Raw genomic sequence first — 16503 nt, forward strand, 5'->3', positions numbered from 1 at the left:
GGATATGTATTGAAGGGGTGTGTGGGCGAAAGTAAATTGCTACTTAAAACAGTTGCCTTCATTCACCAACCAAAGTTAAGATTTAGGTTTTTTATAACTTTTCAACATCAAGCAACAAAACATATATTAAGAATTCGTAAAAAGTAATTGCAATATGTACACGTTAACAAAGAAAAGTCAATCAGTTTCAGATGCAGATTGTCCCTGGTTTAAATGTTTATTTTTTAGTGTTCTTCAGAGGTGGGTTTCAAAGGCAAAATTTGAAAACGCAGCTCTTAAGCAGAATTCTGAAATACTGCTGAATATCAAATTGATGTGAAATATTATTTCAGCAGTTGCATCTAGCACCCCCCCCAGTGTGTGTGTGTGTGTGTGTGTCTGTATAAACACACACACATGTCCTGATAGTAAGCCCTGATTGGGTGGAAAGGAGGCTTAAAAATATTTTAAATAAAATAAAGTAAATATAAATTTGTTTTGTTTAAAAAAATTTAAACTGCCTGTTGCTTGATGGTTGGTACCTGTTCCATCGGTGAATCTTCAGAATTGTTAATCCAAATGTAAATGTTCACGGAATAGCTACCTTGTTATATTATACATATATCTGATAATGCTGACTTCTAGAAATAAACTGATTTACCTCTTTGTTGTGGCAAGTACTCATCCGGTTTATTTTATTCCAGAGATTTATGTACCACCTCTCTGAATTAACTGCCTGAGAGAGTTTCTGACAATAAAATGCAGTTCTAAAAATGAAAAATAAATAAAGCTGGTTGCAATTTTTATGATTAATTTTATTTTCTTCTGCATCAGTTACAACGCAGTAAGGCAGCAGTGCTACCTGAGGGATCAGGCAGACCTAAGAAATGTGAATGCTTAGGAATAGGTTGGTCTTTAAGATGTTCAGCAGACTAGTCACCTCACTACTAGTCTTTTCCTTTTGTGGGGGTGCAAATGTAGAAATGAAGTATAGAGTTTCCATAATACATGTCTTGTGGTTCATGATGTTGCTATGAAAGCCTCAGTGAAAGCAAAATACCACACTTTGGCAGGCACCTTTTTTTGAATGGCCTTGAGTAGGTTGGAAGCTGAACAACAGGTCTGAAGAGCAACGTGGAGCAGGGCAAATATGTGTTTTTGTTGTGTATCGTTAATGGGAACTAGGCAGAACAGGCTTGGTTGACAGAGGAATCTTGTAGCACAGCTATGTTGCTGACATTTTCTGGAGTTTGTTTCTTTAATGGAAATTGGTTAACACAGAGGAAGGAGGAGGAGGAGAAGGACTTTTTTCTAAACTCTACAAAAACATTGGAAGCAAAACTCGGGAAATACTTTGGTTAGCACTATTAAAGGAGCCCCGTGGTGCAGAGTGGTAAGCCGCAGTACTGCAGACCAAGCTCTGCTCACGACCTGAGTTCGATCCTGACCGAAGTTGGTTTCAGGTAGCTGGCTCAAGGTTGACTCCGCCTTCCATCCTTCCGAGGTCGGTCAAATGAGTACCCAGGTTGTGGGGGTAAAGCGAAGATGATCGGGGAAGGCTTTGGTAAACCACCCTGTAAAGAAAGTTTGCCTAGTAAACGTCGGGATGTGACGTCACCCCATGGGTCAGGAATGACCCGGTGCTTGCACAGGGGACCTTTACCTTTTTTAAAATTAAAGCCAAACTTCTCATGTTAGTTACAGTGGTTAATGTTAGCAAATACAGCATATTTTGTTTTAAAAGCTAAGGCTTTATAAAGCCATGGGTCTAGGATCTCAGAAAGCTATGACACATTTAGGGTTGCATTTTCTTCATGTGGTGTTTGAGCTGTAATATCAAGGAAATAAGTGCTGGAAGGGAAGATTTAGCAAAGAAAATCATAAAGCCTTTGTTAAACTAATTGCCTCTGGGAATGATAAGCTTTCCTGAGCTTGATCAGACAAGTTCAGGGCTTACATAACTTCTGTTTCCTATGACTCCGGGAAGTCCCTTGCCCACAGTACCAGAGAGCCTTAAATATACCTTTGGGGTGGCATTTGCTTATTCTGCTGGAGCTGCAACCAGTGTCTGGGGCTATAAATACATTTAAGATAATACAAATACAAAAACCTTTAATGGCATAAATACAATATTTCTATTTAAAATTCCTAAAACAATAGGTAGCAAAAGCTAAAATATATCTGCATCCAGTGCTGCATGTACAGTGCAGGGTACCATTTAGTGTGGCATGCTTAGCGAGGTTACAAGGAATCTAGCTACCGCCCAAGTTACATGCGGGTTGCCTTCGTTTAGTAGATATCGTACAAGCCCTGCGTCAGTTTGAGCTCGGCTGTTGATTAAGAGAGGTACGATATATTTCTCTCTGGCTGATGTATGGAGTTTGCAGTGCAGGAGGATGTGACAGCTGATTCTGGTTATTTTTTGGCACATGAACAAAGTCTCTCCTCATAGGGGATGCTTGTGTACCTGCCTCTTGTAACTGCAGGCGGTAGGATGCTTAGACATGCCAGCATAAACTGTCGTCTTAGAGGTGGGGAGATAAGGGAGGAAAAATAATTTGGTAAGCTGCCTCTTTCTGTGTTAATCCCAAAGTGTAGTGGGGAGCATATTCTCCGGGCCATAAACCGTAACTTCTGTCCTTCAGTATCAAGGATCCTTTGCTCAAGCAATCTATAAGGTTGCTGTTCGTTTAGAACACTGGTTCCCAACCAGGGGTCCGTGGACCCCCAGGGGTCCGCAAGAACTAAATTAAGGTCCGCGAAACAAAGTTATAAACCCATAATAAATTAATATTTTCAATTAAAAGTTCTCTATTATAAAAATATATATTCAAATATTATTCTAAGTTTAATGTTTAACTAACAGTTATGATTAAAGTTTATTTTCAAATTCTCAATTTTTATTTTGAACCTTGGGGTCCCTGCACCGAACAAAAAAGTCCTAGTGATCCCTGGTCAAAAAAAGGTTGGGAACCACTGGTTTAGAAGGAGCAGCGATTCAAAGGGTACTCCTATGGACTTAATTTTTGTTAGGATTCCTTCTCTCCAGGTAGAGTGGTAACTGTCGGAGAGGAGCCACCAAATCAGCCCTAATTCTGAGGCTTGGAAATGTAATCGCTACCAGAACTTGAGTGTGCATAGCCATACTCTGGTTTCCAGAAGATTTAAGCCCAGCTCAAGACAGAGGGTATGATATGCCACACAGTTGGGAATGCCTAATAGGCATCTTGCAAAGGTTGCTTGGCATTTTTCGATGCTTTGGGCCCTCTCTGTCACCCATATAGGTGCTCCATATAGGAACTGAGGAAGTAGCTTGGCCTTTAGAATACGGATGGCTGCTGGGACAGATTGCCCTCCACGGGCGTTAAATTTTTTTAACACTGCCCCCATATTACATTTAATTATGTTAGTGACTTGCTTTCTTTGGGTGGTCCAGTTTAAATTATAGTAGAAGTTTATTCCCAGATATTTAAAGGCCTTAACTTGCTCAATTTGGTTCCCGTTTAGACTTCAAGGCGTAGGGCGCCATGACTCCATGACCTCACGAAAACTAGTACTTTGGTTTTCTCATAATTGATAGATAGGTTTTCGATGCAGAATGTTGCGAATCTGTGCAGGAGGCGATTTAGGCCTATTTTGGTGAATGATAATAATACCGCATCGTCGGCATATAGCAAGTGGCACAGGCTGGGTGCTCAATTTGGGAGGATGCCCCTAAACCTGGCGTAGATAGGTGGGAAGGTCGGCCAGGAATAGGTTAAAGAGTTGGGGGGCCAGCACACATCCTTGTTTAACTCCCTTGTTTGAACTTATCTCTGGCGTGAGGTGTCCTGCTCTGCTGTATCTGATTTTGCAGCTGGTGGATACATGAAGCTGGCGAATAAGGAAGAGCAGTCGGGGGTCTATCTTCATATTCTCCAGTTTAGACCAGAGGCTCTCCCTCGAAACTGAATTGAACACCGTCCTCAGGTCCAGAAAAGCCGCATAAAGTTTCCCTCCCTTGGCTCTGCTGTATTTCTCGGCTAGGTGATATAGTGTGGCACAATGGTTGAGAGTAGACTTGCCCTTCCGAAAGCCTGCCTGCTCATATCCTAACAAGGGGGATCCCCATGCCAAAAGTTTAGTGAGCAAGTGGTTCGCGTATAGCTTACCCATTATTGAAAGAAGGCTAATGGGACAGTAATTTGAGGGCACAGATGGATCTCCCTTCTTGAAGATTGGAACCACTATGGCAGTTGTCCATTGCTCAGGTATCAGGCTACTTTGGTTAACCCAAGTAAAAAGGGAACCCAGAGGAGGGGACCACTGTTCCGGAAATTTGAGCAGTGTTTCGGCAAAAAATCAGTCGGGTCCCAGGGCCTTGCCCGGTTTCAGCTTTTTTATCAGCAGCCTGACTTCCTCCACTCCCACTGGGGGCCAGGGGGACAATTCTTGTATGGCTTGGTTCATGGGGGCCTCGGATGGGATGTTATATCGAAGAAAATTCTTAGAAAGTGATCCAGCCAGGAGTTGGCTGAGATTTGTGGTGATAGCATAGGTAAGCGGTCTTGCATGCCTCCAGAAACGATTCTCCAGAATTTCTTGCTGTTTCCGGCCTGCATCGCTTCGATGAGTTGATCCCAGTATTTTTTAATCTGTTCCTGCTTTTTTGTCGCAATCATCTGCTGGAAGTGTTTCCTGCATAATAGATAGTTTGCGAACTGGTCAGGTGCATCCGCTCCCCTATACTGGCTGTATAATCTCCGAAGCTGTAATTTTTGCACTTTACATTCTACATCGAACCAAGTGGTAGATGGGGGGTGGGTGCAGGGGCTTTTTGATCTCGGCCTGTCCTTGATATGACTGTGATATAATTGTTAGTATGTCTTCGTATAGCTGCAATGCTTCTTCAGGGAATTGTAACATTTGAAGGTTCTGAAAATGGAGTTGTAGATGTCCACCAGTCAGAAGATCATTAAGTGCTCTTTCTATAGGTCATGACCATTTAACATATGTAGGACAGTCAGTTATTTGACGGATAGGTGATAAATTTCCCAGCTGACTGCTGGCCACTTTGGCCACTAAAGGGCAATGGTCACTTTCAGTTTGTATTATCACTTGGAAGGAAGTGACAAATTCCCTCAGGTCAGGGGATGCAACCATGTAATCGACTACACTTCTGCCTCTAGCTGATCCAAATGTAAACTCACCTGGGTGATCCTTCGGGTGGGACCCATTTAGGATGGTTAGTTGGGTCTCTAAGCAAAATTGGACAAAGAAAGAGGTGGCTTTGTTCATTAATGTATCTTTAGAGGCTCTTATAAAGGTCAGGCAATCTGGGTGTGTGTGTGTGTGTAAAGTGCCTTCAAGTCGCAGCCGACTTATGGCGACCCCTTTTGGGGTTTTCATGGCAAGAGACTACACAGAGGTGGTTTGCCAATGCCTTCCTGTGCACAGCAACTCTGGTATTCCTTGGTGGTCTCCCATCCAAATACTAACCAGGGCTGACCCTGCTTAGCTTCTGAGATCTGACGAGATCAGGCTAGCCTGGGCCATCCAGGTCAGGGCCTGGATGTAGCTGGGGGTAGCTCCTCTGTAATCAGATCTAACTTTTGGCACAGTGAGTAGTCATCCTCTCCTATCCTTGCATTCATATCTCCCGCTACCAGAAAGTATGCCAGTGGAAAGCGCAACTCCAGTTTCGTAACATATGAGTTGAGTTGGGACCATTGATTTGATAGGAGGCTATGTTCAAGGTGAGGTGCCATATATGTATTGACTATTACAATCTGGTATCCTGGTAAAGAAAGGAGTATGGCTTGGGCCAATGGAGGGCATGGATCCAGCTTAATCAGATTATGATGTAATCTTTCAGACACCAATGTGCAAAGGCCAGCTCTGTGGCATCCCATCTGGCTGATCTTTGTGGTGGGGAGGCTTTGTGATTCATAGCCCTGTAAGAATATCTCCCCAGCCTCACAAGTTTCGTGCAGGAGTATGTTATCAAAACCTGAGATAAAGAGTTGTAGATCAGTATCCCCAATGAGGCGCTTCCAGCCAGCAATGTTCCAAGAGAGACATTTTAGCTGGGAGGACGCATGACTCTTCTGTAGTCAGTCCGAGCATGGGGCCTTTTCTGCAGATTCGCTGGGATTTCTGGTCGGCTCGGATTCTTCATGCATTAGATGGGATCTATTTGTAATGGGTTCCTCCCCTGTTTAGATATTGTTCCGAGGTCTGTTGGCCAGCTGCCGTCTATCTCCTTGAGTTCCTGCGCCAAGGTCTTAATTTCCCCGATATCATGCAGATTCTTGCTTGAGTACACCTCGTGTAAAGGGCGTGAGTCTAGTTCACACACTGCTTGCAGGTCTGTTGGTTGAGTGAACTCAGCATTTCTCTTGGGGACATGGCCGTTGTCGCAGTCCTCTTGGGAGGCGGTCCTCCTCTGGTGAGTGGTTACTGTCTCTCTTTTGGGGCTAGATGTCCATTGCCATCTACTCTGTTCCTCATTTCCTAACAGACTATGGGATGACTCTAATAGCGGCATGGAGTTACAGGTGTCAAAAGGTCCCTCTTGAGTGTCCATTGGGGTATCCAGATTCTTGATTCGTTTGGTGATACGTTTGGACCCTGCATGCTTCCTTCTTCTGGTTTTGGGAAGGGTTACATTGTTGTCTAATTTTGCCCTGCAATGTCTGTGTTGTTGGCTGCATTTTATCTGTAAGATTCCCTGCCAATGATGTTTCCTCATCACAGGACTCATTCATGGTGATAAAACAATTTTGTGGAAGGTTCGGCTTCAGTTTGCATAATGGAGGGCATATGCTATCTTGGAAGACTCTTGTCAGGAGGATTCCATATCTCTCTAAAGAGGCTCTTCTGCTCAGGAGTATCCGTGGAACTTTATCCCTCATAAAAGTGACGATCAGTCTCTTGTGGAAACCTCCGCTTGGGAGCCACAGAATACTTTAGATCTCCAATTGGTGTTTATTGCATTTCAACAGTTCACACAATGAGGTTTCAACTTCCCTCTTATTTGCCCACCAATTTTCGTTCACTCTTGATCTTCCTATGAGGAGAGCTAACTTCTTGTTCAAGAGCCTTCGGGTGTTTTTGGTTGTTTCAGGTACTTGGGAGATCTTATGCTGGAGGGTAGTCACCTTAAATTGTGGGTTGTTGACATTATTTTCCCTTTGGGACTCCTGGGAATCTTTCTATTCCCTTGCTTTGCCGCCCAAAAGTTTCACCTCAGGTCTCCCCGTTCCTTAGCACTTGCATCGTTTCCTAACTAATGAGCTCACTACTTCCTTTAGTTCATCAAGTCTCCTGTTTATGTGGTCCAATCTGATGTAAAGGTTTGCCACAGTCTCTGTTATTATTATTATGTAAGATAATAGCACATTGTGTTCATGTTCAGAAATATGGCGAGCTAATTTGTCATGATGTGACGTCACCCCATGGGTCAGGAATGACCCGGTGCTTGCACAGGGGACCTTTACCTTTAATTTAGAACTCGGAGGGGAAAGCGATGCTCCACGTGTGATATAGGTGACCATTAGGAGGAAAGCAAATTTGTATTTCATTCCCAGTTAACTGAGTTTTGCTGACATCACTAATACAAATTATGGGATCCTTGGTGGCAAATTCGGTGAGAGGCGACCATTGCTATTTGGATGAGATGAACATGGAATCGGTTTCTCCTCAAGAAATCTAAGGAGCTAAAGAAAATAATGGCTAAGGTTACACTGGATAAGACGCTTACAGTGCCAGCCTGAACAGGTTTACTCATATTCCTACTCAGGCTTATTCAGTGGGCCTTTTTTGTTGTTGTTGTTGCCATCAAGTCCCAGCTGACTTACAGCAACCCCGTAAAACCTCAGCAAGGCAAGAAATGTTCAGAGGTGGTTTGCCATTGCCTGCCTCCGCATCTCGACCCTGGTATTCTTGGAAGTCTCCCATCCAAATACTAGCCAGGGTCAGGTCTGAGAGTGTGTGACTGGCCCAAGGTCACCCAGCAAGCTTTCATGGCAGGAGTGAAGATTTGAACCTGGGTTTCCCAGGTTCTGGCTGACACTTTAACCACTATACCCTGCTGGCTCTCCAGTGGGGCTTACTCCCAGGAAAATGTTCTCGGGATTGCACAGGGAGAGATCTATAATTTGATCAATTTGAATCAGAAACACATGAGACAGGGAAAGGGAGATTTTATCCTTCTACCCACCACAGTTTTGTCTATTGAAACCGCCCTCCTCTTCCTGCTGTTCCATCGAAATAAAAAAGGTGGCCCATATTGGGTGTCTGTCTTTTTCCTCTTTAAGAGTTAATAGTAGGGTTGCAGAGCCCCATGGCGCAGAGTGGTAAGCTGCAGAGTGGTAAGCTGCTCACAACCTGAGTTCAATCCCGACGGAAGTTGGTTTCAGGTAGCCGGCTCAAGGTTGACTCAGCCTTCCATCCTTACGAGGTCGGTAAAATGAGTCTTCAGTTTGCTGGGGGTAAATGGGAAGATGACTGGGGAAGGCACTGGCAAACCACCCCATAAACGTAGTCTGCCTAGGAAACGTCGGGATGTGACGACACCCCATGGGTCAGAAATGATCCAATGCTTGCACAGGGGACCTTTACCTAGTAGGGACACCGCAGGCAGTATTGATAAGCAAAACCATATGAAAGTGGATGGGTTAACTTCCCTTTCCCTTCACCAGACTGGATCGTACACAGCTGTAATTTAGCTTTAAAAAAACAGTGGGATGGTCCAGTCACAGAACTCCCATTGTTTTGGCTTGTTTAACTTTTAAGGGCACTTTTCCCCATCACAGCAGTTGTGAGCATATCTTTATAGTTTTGCGTTGTTGTGGAGACTCAAACCTGCCACCAAGGAATGAAGATTTACTCACATTAAATAGGCCCCTGACATTTTGCCACTTTTGGCTTCTTATGATGGTGTACATGTAATTCTCCCAGGGAGTTTCCATTAAGAACGACTTCCTGTTTCTGTCCATCCAGTTTCTGATCTTCTTCCTTGTTTGGGGTCTAACCACAGTTCTCAGTAAATTTTTACGATTATAGTTTTATGGCTAGGCAGTCTCGCTAGCTGAGAGACTTCTTCTGTGAACCAAATTATCTTACACACCAGACCCTTCATTTTGCAAGTTGTATTCCCTTCATGGAGAAACAGCCTCCTTAGTAGGTTTCTGCCTGAGCCTTCCTCCTTTTTATCATGCTATATTTCTCTGTGTCCTCTTGCACGAGCACCTTAACATAGTGAGAGGGTTTTTGTGTGTCAGCGAAGCTGAGAGCAATGCTGTAAGGAGTTTAGACTCTTGTCAAGAGGCTAAACTCCTAGCACAGTCACTCAAGGTGGATTGGTCACAGCTGAGACATCAGACTAAGATGCATCCACCCTCTTCGGGGATCAGCAGAAGAGAACGGACAGTTCCAGTGGTGATGGGAATGGAGGAATTCTTGAAGGGTAGCTACTGGGCAGCAGTATTAATGGAAGGTGACACTGGTGGAGGATCTTTCATAGACAATGTCAGTGCAACTTTAGCTAACCCTGGTTAGTACTGCGCAGAAGAAGGCAATGGTAAACCACTTCTTATCTCTGACCTCGAAACCCCTATGAAAACCCCAGCTGAATGTCTATCAGATTTCTTAAAAGATTCCTTGGGCCCATGGTGTGTAGTGGTTAGAGTATCGGACCAGGATCCAGCAAACCCAGATTCAAATCCCTGTCTGCCGTGGAAGCTCACTGGGTGACCTGGGGCCAGTCACAAACTTGCAGCGTACTCTACTTCACACTGTTGTTGTGAGGATAAAATGGAGGAGAGGAGAACAACGTAAGTTACTCTGAGTCCCGTTGGGGAGAAAGGCAGTATATACATGAAGTACGTAAATACATAAGTAGAAGTATTACATGAAAATATATGCACTATTTGGAAAATTAAAAAGAACCATTGGTCTGATTAAGTTATTGGCTCCCTGTAAACTGTGGATAGCAAATGAGGAGCAGACTCCAAGAAAATGTGCTCCTCCCTCATTCCTCAACTTTAACCATAATTTAGCATTACATGTGTACCTTCTGTGAACTGAGGTCAATGCTAACTAGGGTTTGCAAGTCTGCTTCAGTCCCTGATTTCCAAATCTGGTTAGGATAGGAACATTGGTTAAAGATAACCATCAGGACAAATGTAATGCTAAACAATGTTTAAGGTCAGCAAGGCAAGGGAGCAGATTTCTTTCTGTCTCCCCCCCCCTTTTTTTTTTTGCTGGGGTAAAGAACGCAGGTGAAGCAACACGTGATCCAAAGGCAGCTCCCGATTTGCAAGCCATACTTTGCAGAAAACAGGGTTATTCCTTGTTGAGAATTTGAATGTGTTGATCGTGTGTCCTGCTATCCTCTTAGCAGTGCTACTTAAAGAGCTGCTGACTCAAGTATGGGTTTATTCTACAAAGTTAAATCCTGTGCTTTTCTTTATAGAACACAAAGGAGAATATATTTATCACTGTGAAAAATCTTTGCGATACATGCATGGAAAGACTGAATACGTCTAATATGCAGGCAACATACTCGATTCTGACTTGACCTGACTCTCTCTCTGACTATTTGCCTGTTCTCTATTCTAGGATGCTCTTATTTCATACAAGGAAATCTTCCTGCACTATTTAAACCACGCAAGAAGTCTTGTAAATGGAAAGGTTGCTGGGATTGAACCATGGCAACTCATAGCATCATCGGTTACTGCTACCCTTCTGGGGGTATGGCTATATACGTTCATCAACCAACCAGAGAGTAAGTGTTTTCCATGTCTAATGAGAGGAAAGAGTTGACTATACAATGCTTTTGTGTGTGCCGTGCACTTTAATCAGTGTTTCTGGGTATAAATAGTGGTTTGAAATCTTGTGCCAAAGTTCTTTAAGAAACCGGGGCAGCAATAGTTCATACTGCAGATTAGCGTAGTGCTAGTTTTCATGTCGAAAAGCAGCTAGCCCTCATGGTTGCAAAGGGATGCTTGAAAAGGTAAGAGGAAACATACAGATAATCAGAAAGGTGCTGAGTACTATCTCACTGTAGTTCATTTTAACTATAGTTTGATCTTGCAACAGCTGACTCAGGTTCTTGCTGCAAGTTGTGGAATGAGGCCCGTCAGTTCACACTGATCACACACGCCTTAGTTGTGCCCCTTCCAGTTCAAGGTTATTTCTAGCCTTGTTAGTGCTGAACATGCCCAGTGCAATAGGGCATGGCCATTCTAGATAGGTGTAAGAGTGCATATGCATGACTGGTGTTAGAAGGGACTTTGTACTTTAAGATTAACGTTTTGAAATCAGGTTTGTGTGGGAACATTCTAAAACCAACAATTCTTCGTTAAGTTTTTTTTGGGGGGTGTCTTCATATAGCCTTTTCCTTTATTGCACATGTCCCAAATGCATTCTTTGTTTAAAAAAAATATTTTATTAAAATTTTCAGGAAAAAACAAACAAATACACATACATTCACACAGTTTATACTCCTTCAGGGAGTCTATTTCATCTTACATTTGAAAACATCTTGTACATTGTCGTTATATTCTACATTTTGAGCACAAATTCCTTCTGTCCTAAGTAAAAAATCTAGATAGCAATCTTTTTTGTTTAACATAATCAAAATAGCTTTCCCAATTCCGTTGGAATTCTTCAGTCGTCTTCTCTTTCAACAAACTGGTCAATCTGTCCATCACAACAAATTCATCCATTTTTTTGTTGCCATTTGTCTAAGTCTGGAATGTCTCCTTGTTTCCAAAATGTTGCCAATACTAATCTGGCCACCGCTGTCAAATATCCAAACAGTTCTCCGGAGTTTCTGTCCAAATTATCAGGTTCAATTCCTAATAACAGAATTTCCAGATTCAGTGGAAATTGGATTTTTAAAATTTTTTGCATTTCTTGATGAATTTGTATCTGAAATTTCTTAACTTTCTTGCATGTCCACCATAAATGAAAATAAGTTCCATCTTTATCTTTGCATTTCCAACACCGACTATCATAAGACTCATTCATTTTTTTAATGTCCATTGGTGTAATATACCATCTATAAAACTGTTTATACCAGTTTTCACTGAGATTATGACTAGCCGTAAATTTAATTGACTTTGTCCAAAGTCTTTTCCATTGTTGCAAGGTTATCTCCTTTTTGAAGTTTTCCATCCATTTTACCATGCATGTTTTAATTTGTTCTTGGTCTGTTTCATTTTTGAGTAGAAGTTTATAGATTTCCCCCAAAATGTGATCTGTTTCTTTGCTAATTAAATCTTCAAATTCTGTGTTCTTTCTTATCTTGCCTTGTAGTAAACAATCCTGTTGCATTTTCATGATCATTTGATTGTAAGTCAGCCAGCCAATATTTCTGCTCGTCCTAATGTCATTCCACGTTTTTATTTCTCCTTGTTCATTCAGCATATCTTGATATTTCATCATGTCTACATTTGTCTTCTCCCCCTTGGATACATATGTATCTGTGGGAGACATTATCCGTGGAGGTGTAGGACTCAAACTGTTTCTATTTCTAAGCCATATCTTCATCAGTCCTTCTTTATTAACATGTTTCTCTCCAAAGATTTCTGAATTCTTGGCTTTCCATAGATAATAATGGAATCCCTTGGGCCATGTGACCTTTTCAATATTAAAATATATTTCATCTGGTTTCCTTATCCACCCCTCTATCCACGACAATCCAGCCGCTTGATAGTAAAGGTCCCAAATGCATTCTGAGCCTTTTTCCAGTTTTTCAGACTGGAAATAAGCTTTTAAACTGGATTTATTTTTCCACTTGCAGGATAGAATTTGAATCTATACTTGCAAAATAGAATCTACACTTGCAGGATAGAATTTGAAAAGTTTTGGTGCACTCTTTTAATTGTTTCAGCTATGCCAAACACATTGCAGTGAAGACTGGCATGTGCCTGTTGTGTGTTCTAGCTACTCATTTGGATTCCCCCCCTCCTCCATATCAGAAAGCGTCTGAGTGGCTATATGACTGAGACAGGTCTGGATGCTGGCAAAGACATAACAGCTCATCTGGCAATAGAGGTTAAGGATAGCTAACCTTTTTGAGTCTGCATGCACCGTTGGAATTCTGGCACAGTGTGGTGGGCACGGCCACCAAATAGCTGCCATAGGAGGTGGAGCCAGCCACAAAATGGCTGCTGTGGCTTACCTTTGGTCACAGATTGAAGATCTTTGTGCTGTGGTGGGAGCTGCTGCCAAAGCAACATTTTTAAAAATATGCAATCAAATATCTAGTTAATAATCAGAAGCCTTGCTGGGAAAAAGCTTCTCCTGGCCCCACCCACTTTCTAAAAGCACTTGGAAGACACCAGGAAAGGTGTTAGTGGGCACCATTGCACCCACGGGCCCCTAGGGTTTAGAACTTCAAAATAGTACCGGAACTGCAGAAAATGGACCTTACAGAAAAGGTTGGCATAGCCAGGGTACTGATTTGTCCTGTATACGCTTTGCTGTTTGTGTACAGCTAGCAGTTTCCTGAGCTGTACTTGTAGATATTTTAAGAACTGGAGAATGCTGTGCACAGGTCTCAGCACCAGATTTTTAGGAGCTTGGATGATGAGTTTTCTTGTTTTTTTTTTTGTTTGTTTTTGCTATAAAGATTTGGCTTTCCTTCAGAATGAAAGGTGTGTCTGTAATTAAAAACTGGCTTTAGTGAAGATAGGATGTGTGTTTAATTGTGCAGCTGAATGCTTAAGGACCTTGTGAGGGAGAAATCTCAGCTGTTTCTGTATCATTTAATAAAAGGTGTGGAATGTGTAAAATGACTTGGACGTGTAGATAGCTTGAAGTCATTGTCTTATTGACTTCCTCATCACTCTGTCAAATGCTTGTATCCTGCCTTAGGCTGGAGGAAGTTTCTGCAGCCTAAGGAATCCTTCCTCCAACCCAAGTGGCTCTTCCACTGGAGCAAGAGTCAGGTGTGTTGGTGGGGGAAGAGTGTTTAAATTAGATGAAGAGCTTAAATTCTGCTCATTGGAATGGTAGGTTACACGACTGTCTTTGGAAGCCATAGAATCACATGACTTCCTTTCTTTTGTACTTCCTTTCTAGGTTTAACATCACGGGCTAAGAAATGGTTCTTCAGACTATTACGAAAATTGCCTTATATTGGCCCCATGGTAAGTATTGTCATAGCTACCCAGTTAATTCGGTAGCAGCAAAATTTCTTGTAATTATTGTTTGTTTCGGTTACGTTTGTACTCAAAACAGCAAAATGAATAAAAATGTATACAAATAACTCGGGTAACTGCTAGTGCCTTGTATGCTGGCACAAAATTGGATTAAAAATAAGATCAGTATTTTCAGTAGCCAGTTATTTTCCCTTCCCCAGCAGTTGTCTTCAAAAGCCTCTCTAAATAATAACAGTCTTTTAGTTAAAAACCAAGGGGGCCAGGCATGCACTCCTTGGTAATAACTGAGAAACTCCATAATCGTGCAGAAGATGAGAAAGGAAAGGATAAAAACAAGGCACCTCCATCCACACTTGACATCTAGGGAAGTTTATATGGAAACCTCTCCAAGGGGCATGAGGGGACTGATAGAGGTCAGTTTCCCCTTCCATTAGAATATCTACTCTACGTAGGGCTGCCCCTAAAACTGAGCCGGACACTCCAGCTAGTACAAAATGCTTCAGCGAGGGTCCTTACGGGGTTCCCACCAAAAGCCCATATCCAGCCAGTGCTATGTCAGCTGCACCGACTCCATCCGGAACACGGGATTGGGTTCACGGTGCTGGTTTTGACCTTTAAAGCCTTACACCGTCTGGGACCTTCATATCTATGCGACCACCTCTCCTGGTATATCCCCCAGAGGGCGTTAACACTCTACAAGTTGCAACCTCCTGGTGATCCCTGGCCCTAAACATGTCCAGCTGTCCTCAAGTAGGGCCAGGGCTTTTTCGGTCCTGGCCCTGACCTGGTGGAACACTCTTCCTAGTGAGATCAGGGCCCTGCGAGACCTCAAGGAATTCCTCAGGGCCTGCAAAACAGAGGTGTTCTGCCAGGCCTATAGTTGAGGGCAGCTATGGTTTTCTATCAATACTGGCCTCCCTACCCCCCCCCCCACCCCATACAGTTACCAATAGATTATTCTGACTAAAGGTGGGGGGCCAATACTGTTTCCAGGCCCACGGCGGGTTACTACTCCCTAATAAATGTGTGCCATCTACTTATTAATTGGTGTGTTGGCAGAATTTTAATGCCAACTGTTAATTGTTTTATTTATATTGTATTTTATATTGTTTGTTGGTTTTATGTATTGAATATTGTTGTTAGCTGCCCTGAGCCCAATTTTGGCCGGGGATTGAGGACGGGTTAAAAATCTAAATAAATAAAACTTAATTGGAAACCTAAAGAGGTTAAGGTTAACAATATAAAAAGGAATTAAACAAAATATATATTTAATCCAGCAGTGCACTTAAAAATACATTAAGAATAAAACTGGCTTCTAGGCCTGTGGTCAGCAGACTCATTAGTCAACAGAGCCAAATATCAACAGTACAACAATTGAGATTTTTTTTGAGAGCCAAATTTCTTAAACTTAAACTATATAGGTAGATACACTGTTTATTAACTTAATAAACTTAATAATACACACGCTGACTTGGATAATTAACCCCCCCCCCCTTTCCTCAACACCTTTTAACAACCATTCATGCACGGAAGGTTTTGCCTTGGATTTGCCGCTCTCTAGGTGTACATTTTCCCCATCTGCATTCTCAAAACTCTGCAGGGGGGCTTATTGTTGAGATTTGAGAATCTGGATGGGGAAAATGTGCATCTGAGTGGCAAATCCAAGGCAAAACCTCCCATTCATAAATGGCCAATAACCCCCCATGCAGAGTTTGGAGAATTTGGCTGGGGAAAATGTGCATCTGAGTGGCAAATCCAAGTCAAAACCTCCCATTCATAAATGGCCAATAACCCCCTGTCCCGGGTCGCCCTCCCGCCTGGGCTCCCTGGGCCATCAGGACCAACCCCGACCCCAGCTCCAACCCCCAGGAGAAGAGGGAAGAGCCCTCGAGCCTCCACTCACCAGGAGAGCAGTCGGGAGAGGCGGCGAACGGCAGCCAGCTAGAGCCTCCTCCCAGTGTCCGGGGGGGCGGGCCAGAAGCCCCCACAACCACCGACAGGCCTGCTTGTCAGCTGGCAAGTGGGAGAACCACGCCCGGCCGACGGGGCGCCGCAGCGGCCGCGACGTTCCCTGCCCCCCTGGATGGCCAGCCAGCCGGGTCCCCAGGGAGAGGCCAAACAGCCCACCCATCATCTGGCTGGCAGAGGGGGGAGAGCGCTGGGAGAGGGACGCACCAGAGCGGCAGACGGTTCAGCGCGGCTCCAGCCCCAGCAACCATTGGGAAACAGTTGGCGGATGAGGGAGAGAGCAGGCGAGGAGAGGGGCGTTGGCCAGGACAGGCGGGGCCCCGACAGGAGAAGCTCCTCTGGAAGGTGCAGCCGTACCTGAGAGCGCGCGACACCCCCCATGCAGAGTTTTGAATCAAACATT

At 43.4% G+C, this 16503-nt stretch overlaps 1 protein-coding gene across 1 annotated transcript in view; it reads left to right on the forward strand.

Annotated features, from left to right (window-relative positions):
- The first annotated feature begins 6364 nt into the window (after positions 1-6364).
- Positions 6365-16503, forward strand: part of SGPL1 (sphingosine-1-phosphate lyase 1) — a 41581-nt gene continuing 31442 nt past the window's right edge. Inside the window, exons 1-3 of the mRNA XM_056850507.1 lie at positions 6365-6406; positions 10582-10747; positions 14053-14120. Of these exons, the coding sequence (XP_056706485.1) occupies positions 6365-6406; positions 10582-10747; positions 14053-14120 (276 nt within the window). The remainder of the gene's footprint in view (positions 6407-10581; positions 10748-14052; positions 14121-16503) is intronic.

The sequence above is a fragment of the Euleptes europaea genome, chromosome 5, assembly GCF_029931775.1.
Source record: "Euleptes europaea isolate rEulEur1 chromosome 5, rEulEur1.hap1, whole genome shotgun sequence".
NCBI lineage: Eukaryota > Metazoa > Chordata > Lepidosauria > Squamata > Sphaerodactylidae > Euleptes > Euleptes europaea.